At 40.1% G+C, this 14611-nt stretch overlaps 1 protein-coding gene and 1 long non-coding RNA gene across 52 annotated transcripts in view; one reads left to right on the forward strand and one right to left on the reverse strand.

The window, feature by feature from the left end:
* Positions 1–215: 215 nt before the first annotated feature.
* LOC145504502 (uncharacterized) lies at positions 216–1112 on the reverse strand. Of its 2 annotated transcripts, none has more exons than XR_014052254.1 (2): positions 1014–1112; positions 216–490 (listed from the first exon to the last, which is right to left on the reverse strand). It is a non-coding gene; the product is annotated as an uncharacterized LOC145504502 (long non-coding RNA). The 2 variants fall into 2 exon arrangements; XR_014052253.1 differs by lacking the exon at positions 1014–1112 and adding an exon at positions 672–774.
* The window catches only part of EPS15 (epidermal growth factor receptor pathway substrate 15), a 137748-nt gene continuing 123657 nt past the window's right edge, over positions 521–14611 (forward strand). For 34 of the 50 annotated variants that reach the window (XM_081485483.1, XM_081485488.1, XM_081485482.1 and 31 more), the window contains exon 1: positions 521–705. Coding sequence is in view for 16 of the 50 variants with exons in the window: in XM_081485481.1 (XP_081341607.1) it covers positions 673–705 (33 nt within the window). In the remaining 34 variants the exon portion in view is untranslated. Of the gene's footprint in view, positions 1052–1122; positions 1362–14611 lie in introns of those variants that run through there. The other 16 variants (XM_081485501.1, XM_081485513.1, XM_081485497.1 and 13 more) reach the window with 6 other exon arrangements.

A 14611-nucleotide genomic window follows, 5' to 3' on the forward strand; every position in this document is an offset into this window, starting at 1 on the left:
GTAGCAGATGGTTAAATGAAAAGTTTTGGAGTCAGACTTGCATTCTAACCTACCAGATATCTGATCAGTTGTAGGCCTTTACACATGACATTTATTTGTGTTTCAGTTTCATTTGTACAACTTATTTATGTCTTTCAGTTTCATTTGTACAACTTATTTATGTCTCAGTTCCTTCATTTACACAATTTAAAAATAAAAGTGTCCAACTCAGATTCTGGCATACAAAAAGTACCGTTATTATTTCCTATCATTATCTCATTTAATCCTCTCAAGCAACTTGGATTCTGCGTATAGTTCTTCCCATTTTTCAGAAGCAGAGGCTTAGCGTGGGTAGGTGATCCGCTCAAGTTCTCAGGACAAGCTGGAGGTGCCTCTGCCTCCACAGCCCATCTGCCTTAATTGTCCGCGCCGGGTTTTCTCAGGCGGCCCCGGGGCAGACTCCGGTCCGGCAGCAAAAACTCCAGCGCCAGGATTTGGGCATCTCCGAGGCCTGTGCCGGGAGGGCGGGGCCAGGCGAGGCGGGGTGGATGAGAGGAGGGAAGTTGTCGAAGTTAGGGGAGACGCCCGCCAGCCCGCCCGGGCCTCGCCTCCGGCCGCTCCCTCCGCCTCCTGCCCGCCCCAAGCCCCCGTCCGCCCGTCCTTCCTTCCCCTCCCGTGCATGATGGAAACACCATGGCTGCGGCGGCCCAGCTCTCCCTGACACAGGTAACGCCGCCCGCCGGTCCGCTAGGCTCGGCCGGCCGGTGTCCCCGGCCCCCTCCCCCACCGCCCTACGGTTCACCGACCCGGGCAGTTTCTCTCCGCCCCGGGCGGGGCGGCCGATACTGAGAGCGCGCGCGCGCGCGCCTGTGAATGTGTCTGTGAGTGTGACTGCGGGAGGACGCCATCCTGAGCCGGTACCTCCGCCACTCGCGCCCCGGCCCCGCCCCACGCAGCGCCCGCTCCTCCCGACCCCTCCGTACCCCAGTCCCGCCGGATGGGAGCCCGACCCTCTCCTGTCCGCCTTCACCCACTCAGGAAGTTTCCTCCTTCCAGGCCAGACGCACCCCAGGTGAGCTCCTGTTGAGCTCGCGCGGTTCAGTCTCACCGCCGGGTCAGCCCTCGCCCCGCACGAGGCTCACCCTCGGGACAGGCAGCGTCACCTTCCCGAGCCAGGCGCTTAGGGCCCCCTCCCAGCCAGGCTTTTTCCTCGCTAAACCGGCCTTTTCCCACTGGAGTCCGACGAAAGCCCTCCCTGTCCCAGCAGTTTCCTCCAGTCAGCCTGTCTTCCAGATAAGTCTCATCCTACCCGAGCGCGTTCTTACCCCGCTATCCCCTTCCTGGCTTCAGCCTCTTCTCCTGCGGATCAGGTTTACTGCTGGGTGAGATCCCCCGGTTCAGTCTTTCCCTCCTCAGTTCTGCTACCACTCCTTCCCGGTGGGCTCTCTATCGCTGTCCATGGGGATAGCAGGGAAACATCCTTTCACAGGTGTGATGGTTCCGCCCGTCTTGGTGCTGGGAAGGACCTAAGAGATGACTCGTCCTGGGGGAACCTTCACCAAAACCTGTGTGCTCTGTTCTGTCTTGCCTTTCTGCTTCCTTCAGAGTCAGTCCTCGTGCTTCCCAGAAAACCGCTCAGCATCAGTCACCCTGGGAAGCTCGTTCCTCCCTCTCTGTTGGGAAAAACCAATTACAATCTTCCGGTGGTGCCCTGGATGGAGAGAGGTTGTACACCTGTCAGTCCCTTGGCGCTTCTCTGACCAAATCTCACCCTAACCTCACCTTCTCAGCTTGTTCTCTCCAGAACCGGTGGCCACGGACTTTCCCGTTGGGGCCCACGCCAGCCTTCCTGCCTGCCCTGTAGTGTCTCCCCGCCACCTTGTATTCTCCTTGGCCTGGATTTCTCAGGGTTTCTGAGGCAAAACATTGGGGGAGGTTATACATTTGGGCTAGAAAGTTTTCTGTTTGAGGAGGAAGAGACTTCGGGGGTGTTTCGCCTAGCATTCTAGGATGAACTGAGTGAAAAATGTTCCCCTCAGTAACCAGGAATCACATATAAACATGTGCTTTAGGTAAAATAAGTAACTTCAGTTTGTAGAAATTTTCAGCTTCTTAAGTGCGAAGTTTGTTATTTCCCAGTTTATTTAGTCTTGCTTATCCTATTTTGACAAGCAGATAAATGGGGAAGACCACTTGGAATGTGCTGATTTAGTCTTGGTAGTGAATCTCTTTGGAAGGGTCCTCCTGAAACTCAAACTTGAGGAATGGCAACATTGACTTATGGGTGTTTACTCTTTAATAGTCTAGTTAGTGATACGCATTAAACAAGATCCTGTTGGCAAGCTGTTGCTCTTCGGCTCTGCTGGCCAATTCCAGCGAGAGTTCTCCCCTCTTAAAGATTTTGTTCTCCTGAGAACTTCTACAGATTTGCTTCTTAGTTGTGTGTGTTCTTTATTTTCTTCCTGGGTAAGGCTGTGTTTTTAGTTTCTATTTATTGTCATTCATCTCTGAATATTTTCTTCCGGCTCTGTCAGTTTTATAGACAGTTAAATAATTTAAATGTGTTCTTGTGGTTATATACTTAAATATTAACATGTACACAGAGTAAATACTGAATCAGGAGTATTATCGTTCAGTGTTTCACATATGAGAGAACAGACATTGATGGTTCATTTATATTGAATATCCAGATAAGTCAAGTTAGAACGTTTTGACTTTTAAGACGTTTTTGTTTAGTCGCTAAGTTGTGTCCAACTCTATTGCAACCCCGTGGACTGTTAGCCGGCCAGACCACTCGGTCGATGGGATTTCCCAGGCAAGAATACTGGAGTGGGTTGCCATTTCCTTCTCCAGAGGATCTTCCCCGCCCAGGGATCAAACCTGCATCTCCTGCAGTGACAGGCAGGTTCTTAATCGCTGAGCTACCAGGCAAGCCCTTTAAGACATTAGGAGGCAATAAGATATATTGTAAAGGCACAGGAAAGAAAACATTCCCACGTGTTTAAATACCTAATGTGCCTCCTTGTTATTTTAAAACTTGGCTGATTTGTGTTTTTTAATTGAGTTTTTAACTGCTTGAGGCAAATAAACTGAGATAACAATGCAACCTGGTTTCATATTCATTATTGATCTGTTTGTGTCACCATCACCCCCTCAAGACACACTCAGACATAGGCATACTCAAGTGAGATCCTGCATGGCAGGGACATCTTTCATCTCTCTCCCTCAGTGCATATCTGGAAGAAAGTTATTAATAATATTTGTCTTATGAATGACTGAAAATTCTGAAGGACTCTGTGACAGTTACAAAGATTAAACAGATGCTAAAGTTAGTTTCTGCCCCTGGTTATTAAGTAATGGTTTTGCAGTAGGTCAATTCATTCAGCCAGTATTTGTTAAGTACCTATTATGTGCCCTGCTCTATGCTGGAATTGTCTTGAGTAGAATTTTTGGCCTCTATCAATTAAGCAAAACTGACAGTTGGGGAAAACACCTGAAAACTAGGTTAATTTACTCCTTCCTCTTTCTCCTGCCTGCCAGCAAACCCTCCAATTCCCCAACCACCAAGATAAGTTATCTAAATTATCATAGTCTAGCTTCTAGACAGGATAGAATGCTAGAATAGTAAAACGTTAGTTTCAGTCCCCGCTCTGCCGGGAGTTAACTGTGTGTCATTGAGTTAAATCTCTAGGCCTCAGTTTTCTTAGCTTTAATATTCATCCAACACATATGTACTGACCATTTATTATGTACTAGGATTTATTCTAGGTGCTGAGGATACACTTATGAGCAAGATAGATGACAATTGTTGGTGCTGAGAGACAGAAGAAAGCATGGAGCTTAATTCTGGAGAGTTGGAGAGTTTGAATTAGCTGATCTAAAGACCATTCCAAAGAACATTTTTTTTTATAGATCATATTCTGTGATTTGGAGATCTAGTGGTGACTTTCCTAGGGTACTTTATAGCCTTAGTGTTTTCTGATTTCAGTTTTCTTTACCAGGAGTTCTATTTTCTTTTTGGCAATAAGAAGTAAAACTTGAATGAGAAAGATCTTGTGATTTTTGCTTATGGTAGTAGATGACAAAAAGATATTAATACTTCCTCTTTTTAAACTTTGCTGATTGGTCATTTCTTCTTTAAGTCTGCATCTCTACTAATAATAATACTGTTAACTTCCCTTTAAGTGTTACTATATGCTAAGAATTTTATTTCACTTAACCTAACACTCCATTCTACAAATGAGGGAAATAATTTATATAAATTAGTAAGTAAGATCTAAGATTTGAACCAAAGTCTGTAGGATTTCAAAAGCTGTCTACTATACTTGTCTGTATACTAGATGCTTGGCATATCCATTGCTCCCTTGGTTTTTTTTTATTTTCTTTTTCAGTGTTTGCCTTGTTTTCCTAGTTAGGTACCGAACTTCAAAAGTATGGAAGCAATGTCCTTTGCCTCTGAATCTGTAGTTACCTTTCATGGTATTTTGATAATACAACTGTGGATGCACAAGTAGTGCTTTTGATGATGAGGAAGGTTTTATTTTGTTGAAAGATAGCATAATGGGAGTATTTTAAATAATACTCTGTCAGTTCAGCTTTATGCTGACGTTTTCTTGTTTTAATTTAGCAAGGATTTTTTTTAATACTAAAAAAAGCCTTTAGAATGGGACTTAAAAGAATCTTAATATATGGTCAAAAACAATAAATGCTGTAAGGATAGTTTTTCTTTTAATGCTTTTATAAGATTGCAAGAGTGATACAACTGCATTATAGAAAATTTGAAAATTGGAGGAAAAAAAATCGCCCATAATTTCAGTTTTTGGTATTTATTTTCAATTTCATTTAAAGAGTAGGCAATATGTATTAATATGTGTATCCCCTTTGTAGTCTGGTATAACCATCATGATGGTAAATTACGGAGTAGAGTGTGAAAATTACAACATGTTCTCAGAAACAGAAAAGAGGTATTTATTCAGTATGACGTATCATTTGAGTTCCTACTATGGGAAAGGCTCAATAATGATACTTTTGTCCAGTATAGTCAGGAAATCTTTGCTTCCCTGAGCAATATCGAACAGTTTTCAAAAATGGCTTGGAATGTTCAGCATTTGGGAGGAGCTGTCACAGTTAAAATTAATTAGGAACAGTTGATTTGTCCAGTAGTCTCCAAGGAATAACCTGAGTGTATTTTTTTGTTTTCACTGTTTGCAGACAGAACAATAATAACAGACTAAATGTTGTAGAAAAAGATTGAGCATCTTTATTCAGTAAAAAATCATAGTTCTGATTTCCCTTTCACTAATAGTCTAATTTAAGGTCTCAATTTAGGGTGTTTTACTTGCTCTTTAAAGGACATGGCAACCCACTCCAGTATTCTTGCCTGGAGAATCCCCACTGGCAGAGGAGCCTGGAGGGGTAGAATCCATGGGGTCGCAAAGAGTGGGACACGACTGAGTGACTAAGCACAGCACTTGCTCTATAAACATACTTATATGCTTCTTTGTTTTGTGAATTTTAGACTTAATAAAATTGGATCTATGGAAGCCAAAATTAGGAAGATGCCTTGAGAGAGAGGAAGAGGGAGAGAGGGAGGGGGAGGGAAAACATCCATTGATCGAGATCTGGATAATTTAGAGAATTGGTGGAAATGGATGAAAAAGTAATCCAGACACAGTTCATTAGGTAAACCCATATACAGGAATTTCATTTTAAAGTAGTTGAACTCTCATCACCAAGATAAAATATGATTATCTTCATTAAAAATTACGCTTATTAGGAGCTTTTAATCTGAGGGATGTTATAATGTGAATGCTGTTTACAGTAAAGTAGAAACATTTTATTTAGATAAATCTAATCTACTTAAGCATACATAGAAAAAAGACTAGAAGAAAAAAAAACCCCAAATTTATGATAGCATGGTTGTAATTTTTACTTCTTTTCAATAGTAAGCATGAATTTCTTCTGTAATCAGCTGACTTAACATTTCTACATGACAATGTTTTTGAAAATTTACCCTTTTACATTGATACCAGTAGTTATATATAATATTAATTACAACTATAGTTTAATTAAAAAATAAATAGCTATATGTGAAGTAAAAATGTGTGTTCTAAGATAGCATCTGCATTTACGTTCCATCTTAAACATTCTCATCTTCGGGTTTAGAGAAATTGGCTAGAAGAATGATAATTATTATTATAGTTGGTTTGGAGAATTCAGTTAGAAGACTAATTTATAATTTTGTATGCTGCTTTATAATTTATGAAGCAGTTTATGCTCTCATTTGATCTTTGCAATAACTAATAAGCAAGGCTGTTATTATCATTATTTCAAACTGGAGAATACCGAGGCTCATAATTTGTGACTTATGTATTATAGTCAGTAAATGAAAGAACCAGAATAAAGTTCTGTTAAAAAAACAAACAACTCAGGGACTTCCTTGGTGGTCCAGTAGTTAAGAATCCACCTTGCAGTGCTGGGAATGTGGGTTCGATCCCTGGTTCGGGAACTGAGATCACACATGCTGTGAAGCAGCTAAGCTCATGGGCTGCAGCTGTTGAGCCTGTGTGCTCTGAAGTCCATGTGCCACAACTAGAGAGTCTTTGCACCACAACAAAAGATCTTGCATGATGCAGCTAAGACCCAATGCAGCAAATAAATAAATAAAAATATTAAAAAAAAAAAACCCTCACACATACCAGTGAAAATCTCCATCATGCTCTTGGCCCTCTCCTAGAGGCAGTCATTCTTGCTGTTTCTTGTGTGTGTTTCCAGCAATAGTATGTGCTAAGTTGCTTCAGTCGTGTCCAAATCTTTGTGACCCTATGGACTTTAGCTTGCCAGGCTTTTTCGTCCATGGGATTCTCCATGCAAGAATACTGGAGTGATTGCCGTGCCCTCTTCCTGGGGATCTTCCCAACCCAGGAATCGAACCCGAATCTCTTACATCTCCTGCATTGACAGGCGGGTTCTTTACTACTAGCACCACCTGGGAAGCCCCAATACTGTGTGATGTGTATGCAAATGTGTGTGTTTGTGTATGTTATATACTTGTATATAAGATATGTGCTATATAGTGTGTATGTATATTTCTTTTGAATAAGCTGCATATTTTGTGGCTTATTATTATTTTTAGCTTAATTTATCTAGGAGATTGTTCTATACAAGCACATACTGAGTCCCTCATTATTTCCAAAATTTGAGAATACTCCTTGATATGAGTATACCCTGGTGACTCAGGCGGTTAAGCGTCTGCCTACAATGCGGGAGACTCAGGTTCAATCCCTGGGTTGGGAAGATCTCCTGGAGAAGGAAATGGCAACCCACTCCAGTATTCTTGCCTGGAAAACCCCATGGATGGAGGAGCCTGGTAGGCTACAGTCCATGGGGTCACAAAGAGTCAGACACGACTGAGCGACTTCACTTTCACTTTCCTTAACTAGCCACTTAATGATGGACTTCTGTATTGTTTCTAATCTTTTGTTATTATAATACAGACAGTGCTGCAGGGAATATTCTTTTACATGTCTTCATACATGTGTTCAGTTCAGTCGCTCAGTCGTGTCTGACTTTTTATAACCCCATGAACTGCAGCACGCCAGGCCTCCCTGTCTATCACAAACTCCTGGAGTCCACCCAAACCTGTGTCCGTTGAGTCGGTGATACCATCCAACCATCTCATCCTCTGTTGTCCCCTTCTCCTCCTGCCCTCGATATTTCCCAGCATCAGGGTCTTTGCAAGTGAGTCAGCTCTTCACATCACGTGGCCAAAGTATTGGAGTTTCAGCTTCAACATCAGTCCTACCAATGAACACCCAGGACTGATCTCCTTTAGGATGGACTGGTTAGATCTCCTTGCAGTCCAAGGGACTCTCAAGAGTCTTCTCCAACACCACAGTTCAAAAGCATCAATTCTGCGCTCAGCTTTTTTTATAGTCCAACTCTCACATCCATACATGACCACTGGAAAAACCATAGCCTTGACTAGACGGACCTTTGTTGACAAAGTAATGTCTCTACTTTTTAATATGTTGTCTAGGTTGGTCATAACTTCCCTTCCAAGGAGTGAGCATCTTTTAATTTCCTGGCTGCAGTCACCATCTGCAGTGATTTTGGAGCCCAGAAAAATAAAGTCAGCCACTGTTTCCACTGTTTCCCCATCTATTTGCCATGAAGTGATGGAACCGGATGCCATGATCTTAGTTTCCTGAATGTTGAGCTTTAAGCCAACTTTTTCATTCTCCTCTTTCATTTTCATCAAGAGACTCTAGTTCTTCTTCACTTTCTGCCGTAAGGATGGTGTCATCTGCATATCTGAGGTTATTGATATTTCTCCCGGCAGTCTTGATTCCAGCTTGTGCTTCCTCCAGCCCTGCATTTCTCATGATGTACTCTGCATATAAGTTAAAGAAGCAGGGTGACAATATACAGCCTTGACATACTCCTTTTCCTATTTGGAACCAGACTGTTGTTCCATGTCCAGTTCTAACTGTTGCTTCCTGACCTGCATATAGGTTTCTCAAGAGGCAGGTCAGGTGGTCTGGTATGCCCATCTCTTTCAGAATTTTCCACAGTTTATTGTGATCCACACAGTCAAAGGCTTGGGCATAGTCAATAAAGCAGAAATAGATGCTAATCATCAGGGAAAGGCAAATCAAAACCATAATGAGATCACTCACCTGTCAGAATGACTGTCTTCAAGAAGAACACAAACATGGTGAGGATGTGGAGAAAAGGGAACCCTTGTACACTGTTGGTGAGGATGTAAATCGATGTCGCCATTGTGGAAAACAGTATGGAGGTCTCACAAAAAACTAAAAATAACACTACCATGTGACCCAGCAATTCCACTCCTGTACATATAGCCAAGAAATCAAAGCAAAACAAAACACTAATTTTAAAAGATACATGCACCCCAGTGTTAATAGTATCATTTTTTACAGTTGTCAAGATACAGAAGCAACCTAAGTGTCCATCAACAGGTGAATGGATTAAGAAGATGTGGTGTATATGTGTATATATTAATACAATGGAAATGCTACTCAGCCCTAAAAAAAAAAAAAAGACATTTGCTATTTGTAGGAAGATGGATGGACTTGAACAGTATTATGCTAAGAGAAATAAGTCAGAGAAAAACAAATACTATGTGATAGCACCTACACGTGGAATCTAAAAAAATGTACCAAACTAGTAAATATATAGTAAACTAGTAAATATATAAAAAATACAACAAACTAGTAAATCCCCATGGACAGAGGAGCCTGGGGGGCTACAGTTTATGGGGTCGCAGAGAGTTGGGCACAACCGAGTGACTAAGCACAGCACAGTAAATATAAAAGAAGCCGAGTCACAGATATAAAAATGAAACTAGTGGTTACCAGTGAGGAGAGGAAAGGGGGAGAGGCAATATAGTGGTAGGGGATTAAGAGGAACAAACTATTATGTATTAATATAAAATATGCCATAAGAATATATAACATGGGGAATATAGCCAATATTTTATAACTGTAAATGGAGTGTAACCTTTAAAAATTGTGAATCACTATATTGTTCACATTAACTGATATAATATTGTACATCAGCTACAGTTCAATTAAAAAAAAAGAAAAGTTGGAGCTCTGTTAAAAACTTAAAAGCACAACTATGCAAAGCAAGTTAAGCCTCACTTCCTCTTTAGACTGGGAATTTTGTAATGGGTATTTAGCAGTACTAGGAGTTTCCCATCTGAGATAATCAAGCTGCTTATTTCTTGTTATGTCTGCAATGAAAATTTGGCCAAGAACATACTTTTGGGGAGAAAGCTTCTATATTATAATACTTTGGTTTTTTAAAGATCGTGGTTTCTCAGCCTTGGCACTGTTGACATTTTGGGCCTGTTAATTCTATGGTGTGGAGGGGGGCCTGTCTTCTGTATTGTGGGATGTTTGCATCCTTATCCACAAGATGCTGGTAGCACTGTTCCCAGCTGGGGCAATCAAAAATATTGCCAGACATTGCCAGATATTTCTTTGGGGACGAAATTGCTTCAATTTTGAGAATCGCTGATTTAAATATACTTTTTAAAGTTAGTGATCCACTAAGTCATTTGGGCGTTAGAGAAATATGTGCGTTCTTGGGATAGGGAGAGAGGGAATGGTTTATCTTCATACTTAAATTCCTAAATCTGCCACGAGCCCTGAGTGCCTAATTGTGCATGGATATTGAACTTAAAAAACTTAAATGATAAGACAATTGAAAATTGTGAGCTTAATTTTACATGTGATTTCACTGCCTTTCTTATTGTGGTCTTACTTTAATTGTAGAACAGTTCTGTCTAGTGGGCTAAATATTAATGCAAAGATCTTGGAAGGAAAACATTCTTATGCTGCCATTGAGAGGATGAAGGCTGATATTACTTAAACTCCTAATAAGCAGTAGGTACTTTTAGGTGGTTTACATACATTATTTCATTTAATATTCACAACCTCTCTACAAGTGGAAATTAATCTTCTGTATTATTTACTCAGGTTTTGTTGTAAGTGGTAGACTTGAGATTCAAATCTGGGGACATGTGATCTTTAGATTTGCTACATGCTGCTTCCTGTAAACAGCCATTGACAATATTTCAGACAAATTTTAGGGATAAAAATGAACATTCACGTGATATTATATTCCTCTGTTGTTATGTAAAAGGAACAAATTATTCAGAGTGGAATTTGTGTGTGCATGTGTGTGTGAGAGAGAGAGAGAGCGAGCAAGAGAAAGAGGTCAATTTGGGGATAATAATCAGTTCAGTTCAGTTCATTCACTCTGTCATGTCCGAATCTGCGACTCTAGTAATAATTAATACTTATCGAACACTTATGATTTTTCAGTAATCCTTACAACCTGATAAACAGATCATCCTTATTATTCCTGTTTTATAAAGAGAAAACTTAGGCACAGAGGTGAAGTAACTTGTTCAAGATCAAGCTACTGCTAAGTGGTAGAGCCAATGTTATAACTTAGGCAGTGTAAACAACTCATAAATTGAACGAATCTGTATTTCTGAGTACAAAATAGCTCTGACAGAACTCATTATAGTGCCATTCCTTGGTTATAACTGAACATATGTTCTAGGTTGCAACATCTTATGTAAAAATCAACTTTTTGTTAAATAGACCACATCTCTAGAAAGTAATTGTACCAAGTTATAGTGGAGGGTTTTGGTAGACATGATAGAATGTAGTTTTACATTTTGCAACCTCTAGGAATTTATTGCTTATGAAACCTAAGCTTATCTAGGTTAGTGTACGTCATGCCAGTATTTACTTTTAAGCTAATATTGTCTTAAATGTGGTAATTTGGACTTGGAATTCCCTCAGTATCTTATTACTGAAGATCATACTGTATATCAGAGAAAATTTTCCCTAAAAAACAGACTATTTTACTAAGAAAAACTTAAAGAACTGCTATGTGTAGGGATTTCTGATGCTCCAGATTTGAACACTGTCAAGAACTAGGGTGAAATACTGGGAGATCTTGGACTTTGCAGTCAGAATGTCTTAGGTTTAAATCTTTTGTTTGACTCTGTAACAAGTTTCCTAGTCTCTTTCTTTTTTAGCTTATAAAATGGTGAATAAACTTAACCTGCAGGATTTGTTGTGATGAATGTGTGAAATAATGGTTATAAATGTCTGGGATCAGTTTAAATGGTGGTAGCTATTAATAACAACAATAACTATTACTACTGCCATCTCTAGCCAAATACTTATAACAGCTAGATTTTATTGTAGGGCTGTTAATTTTTATGAAATGTTACACTTTATTAGAATTTTCATAAATCACGGATACCAGGGATTACTGGTAACTTCATTCCATCTTGTATTCACTAGGTACAACACAGTTACATCATTATGCATATATTAAAAATATGAAGATTACATGCACTAAAGGTGCTTCCCTTATTGCCATTCCATCCTCTTTTATTTCAGAAAACATTTGTTGAATGCCTCCTGTGTCCCCGCTATGTTAGGCCTTGGACATACAAAGAGACTAAGACCTAGATTCATGCACTGAAGTACGTTTTAGTCTTCTAGGGAGATAAACATTGACTCTGGGGTGATGAGTACTGTGATGAAGGATAATAAAAGAAAGGCACTTGGGTGCTGTGGAGTATCCTGTGATTATAATGGAATTTTTTTGTGGTAATTTAGTTCTTAAATTTTTCATTGTTTTACAGTGCCCAAGATTGATAATGTGGGTGACATTTTAAACTGTAATTAACAGGACAACATAAAATCGTAGGAGTATTTGATCCAAGTTAAATAGTATTTTAGTGCATCCACATTGTGGGATATCATATGTGTTTTCTTACGATTCACTCTCTGCTTTTTTTTCTGTTTGTAATAAAGCAAGAATTTTTAACGTAGAGCACAAGACATTAGGCAGGGGTTTCAAGGATAGGCTCAAAGGATCTTTGATCCATTCTAAAATAGTATGTAAAATAATGAGTATCACAATTTAAATAGTGGGAAGGACACTAAGTACAAGACCAAACTGGATTTGAATTTTCCCTCTGTCACTTGTGCTCTCTCTGGGTGACCATGACAAGTTATTTAGACTCTCTAACTTCCTTTTCCTTATATATGATGTATACATACTGTTGCAATGTAAGTATCAATGAATAAAGAGCATTGCTGTCTTTAGAATCTGCTTGCCAGTTTCTACAAAGAACTAATTTGGAATTCTCATAGAGATTGAGTTGACTTTGTGGTTAGTGGGAGTGTTGCTGTTTTAACAGTGTTAACCCTTCTGAATCCATGAACATGGGATTTTGCAACTTTCTTGAACTCAGTTGTTAGTTCTAATAGTTCTTTAGTAGATAGCTTGGGATTGTTTTTATATTAAAGCATGTCATCTGTGAATAGCAATAGTTTTACCTCCTCTTTTTCCAGTCGGGATGCCTTTTATTTATTTATTTATTGTTCTTGTGTAATTTCCCTGGCTAGAATCTCTAATATAGTATTGGATAGAAGTGTTGAGAATGGACCCTTTTTCTTATTCCTTATATTTTGGGAAAAGCATGCATATATATATATATATCCCTGGAGGAGGCCACAGCAACCCACTCCAGTATTCTTGCCTAGAGAATTCCATGGACAGAGGAGCCTGGGCGGGCTACAGTCATGGGGTTGCAAAGAGACACGACTGAGTGATGACAGTAAGTATATGAAGCATGTAATATTCTAAAGACTGCTTATAATAGGTTTTTCTTTCTTGCCTCCCTCCCTCCTTCCTTCCATGAAAACAACCCAGAGAGGTTGTCAGTTTCCTGTGTTTGGAGGCCAGTGGTCAAAAGAGTGAGCTCTGGCCTTGTACTGCGTTGCTTGGAATTCTAGTTCTGCCATCTGCTAGCTTTGAATTTGGGCAAGTCATTTACTCTGTTTGTGTTTTTCTTCATATGTAAGGTATGAGTAAGAGTATGTACTTTAAAGAGTTGTGAAAGTTAGATGAGATTGTACAAGTAAAGTGCTGAGAATAAATAGTGTCTGGCCCATGGTAAGTCCTTAATAAATATAAGTATTTGCTACTACAGTTATTATTGGTCAGGAGCACCCAGCCATCGCCGATTTCTCAAAATTTTGTGCTACATGTTTCTTGCTGTACCTGAAATTCATTGCTTTCCTTTGCTTCATTCGATAAATACTCAGTGCCTACTATCTGCAAAGTACTGTATAATTAAGACACCATATAGTGAGCAAGGCAAGTCACTGTCCCCGTGGGTTAATATTTCTAGTCATGGAGACCAGTAGAAACAAATAGATAATGAAAATTGGCTTTCCTTGTGCTCAGATGGTAAAGAATCCGCTTGCAATGCGGGAGACTTGGGTTCGATTTCTGGGTTGGGAAGATCCCTTGGAGGAGGGCATGGCAACCCACTCCAGTATTCTTGCCTGGAGAATCCCCATGGACAGAGGAGCCTGGCGGGCTACAGTCCATGGGGTTGCAAAGAGTTGGACATGACTGAGCAATGAAGCCCTGAGTACACTGAGATGTAAGATAGTGATAAGAGCTAGGAAGAACAATAGAACAGGATTAGATAAGAGTGCCATAAGGTGACACTTTAGATAGCGTGTCAGAAAGGCCTCTCTGAGGATGTTACGTTTGATCAGAGATCTGAATGAAATAACAAGTGAGCCATATGATTATCCGTGGAGATGTTCCAGGTGGAGGCAACAAGTACAGGAGTCCTGAGATGGGAGTGCTCTGTGTGGTTGCTTGACTGGCTCCTTTGATTTAGTTTAGGTGTCCCTTTTGTCTTCCTCAGCTTTTCCTTAGTTTCTTACAAAATAATTCAGACATGACTTTTATTGACTTTTCTGATTATGCCTCTCTTAGATATCACTGATCCCATAGCAACAGTGTTTGTTCCCTCTTGATGTACTTATTACAGTGGAGATATATTATTACAATGGATTGTTGTTGCGGTCTTTTTTCCCCTACTGGACTGACTTCTCGATGTCAGGGACCATAGTTTCTTACTTAATTTATTATTCCCAGTATCTAGGCATATAGATGTACAAGAGATGTCTAAATCAATCAGTGTCCAAATGAATAGAATGTCTAAATGAATACAAGAGATGTCTAAATGAGTAATGAATGAACAGCCAAG

The sequence above is a fragment of the Giraffa tippelskirchi genome, chromosome 5 (assembly GCF_054371585.1).
Source record: "Giraffa tippelskirchi isolate mGirTip1 chromosome 5, T2T-mGirTip1v1.2.pri, whole genome shotgun sequence".
Taxonomy (NCBI): Eukaryota; Metazoa; Chordata; class Mammalia; order Artiodactyla; family Giraffidae; genus Giraffa; species Giraffa tippelskirchi.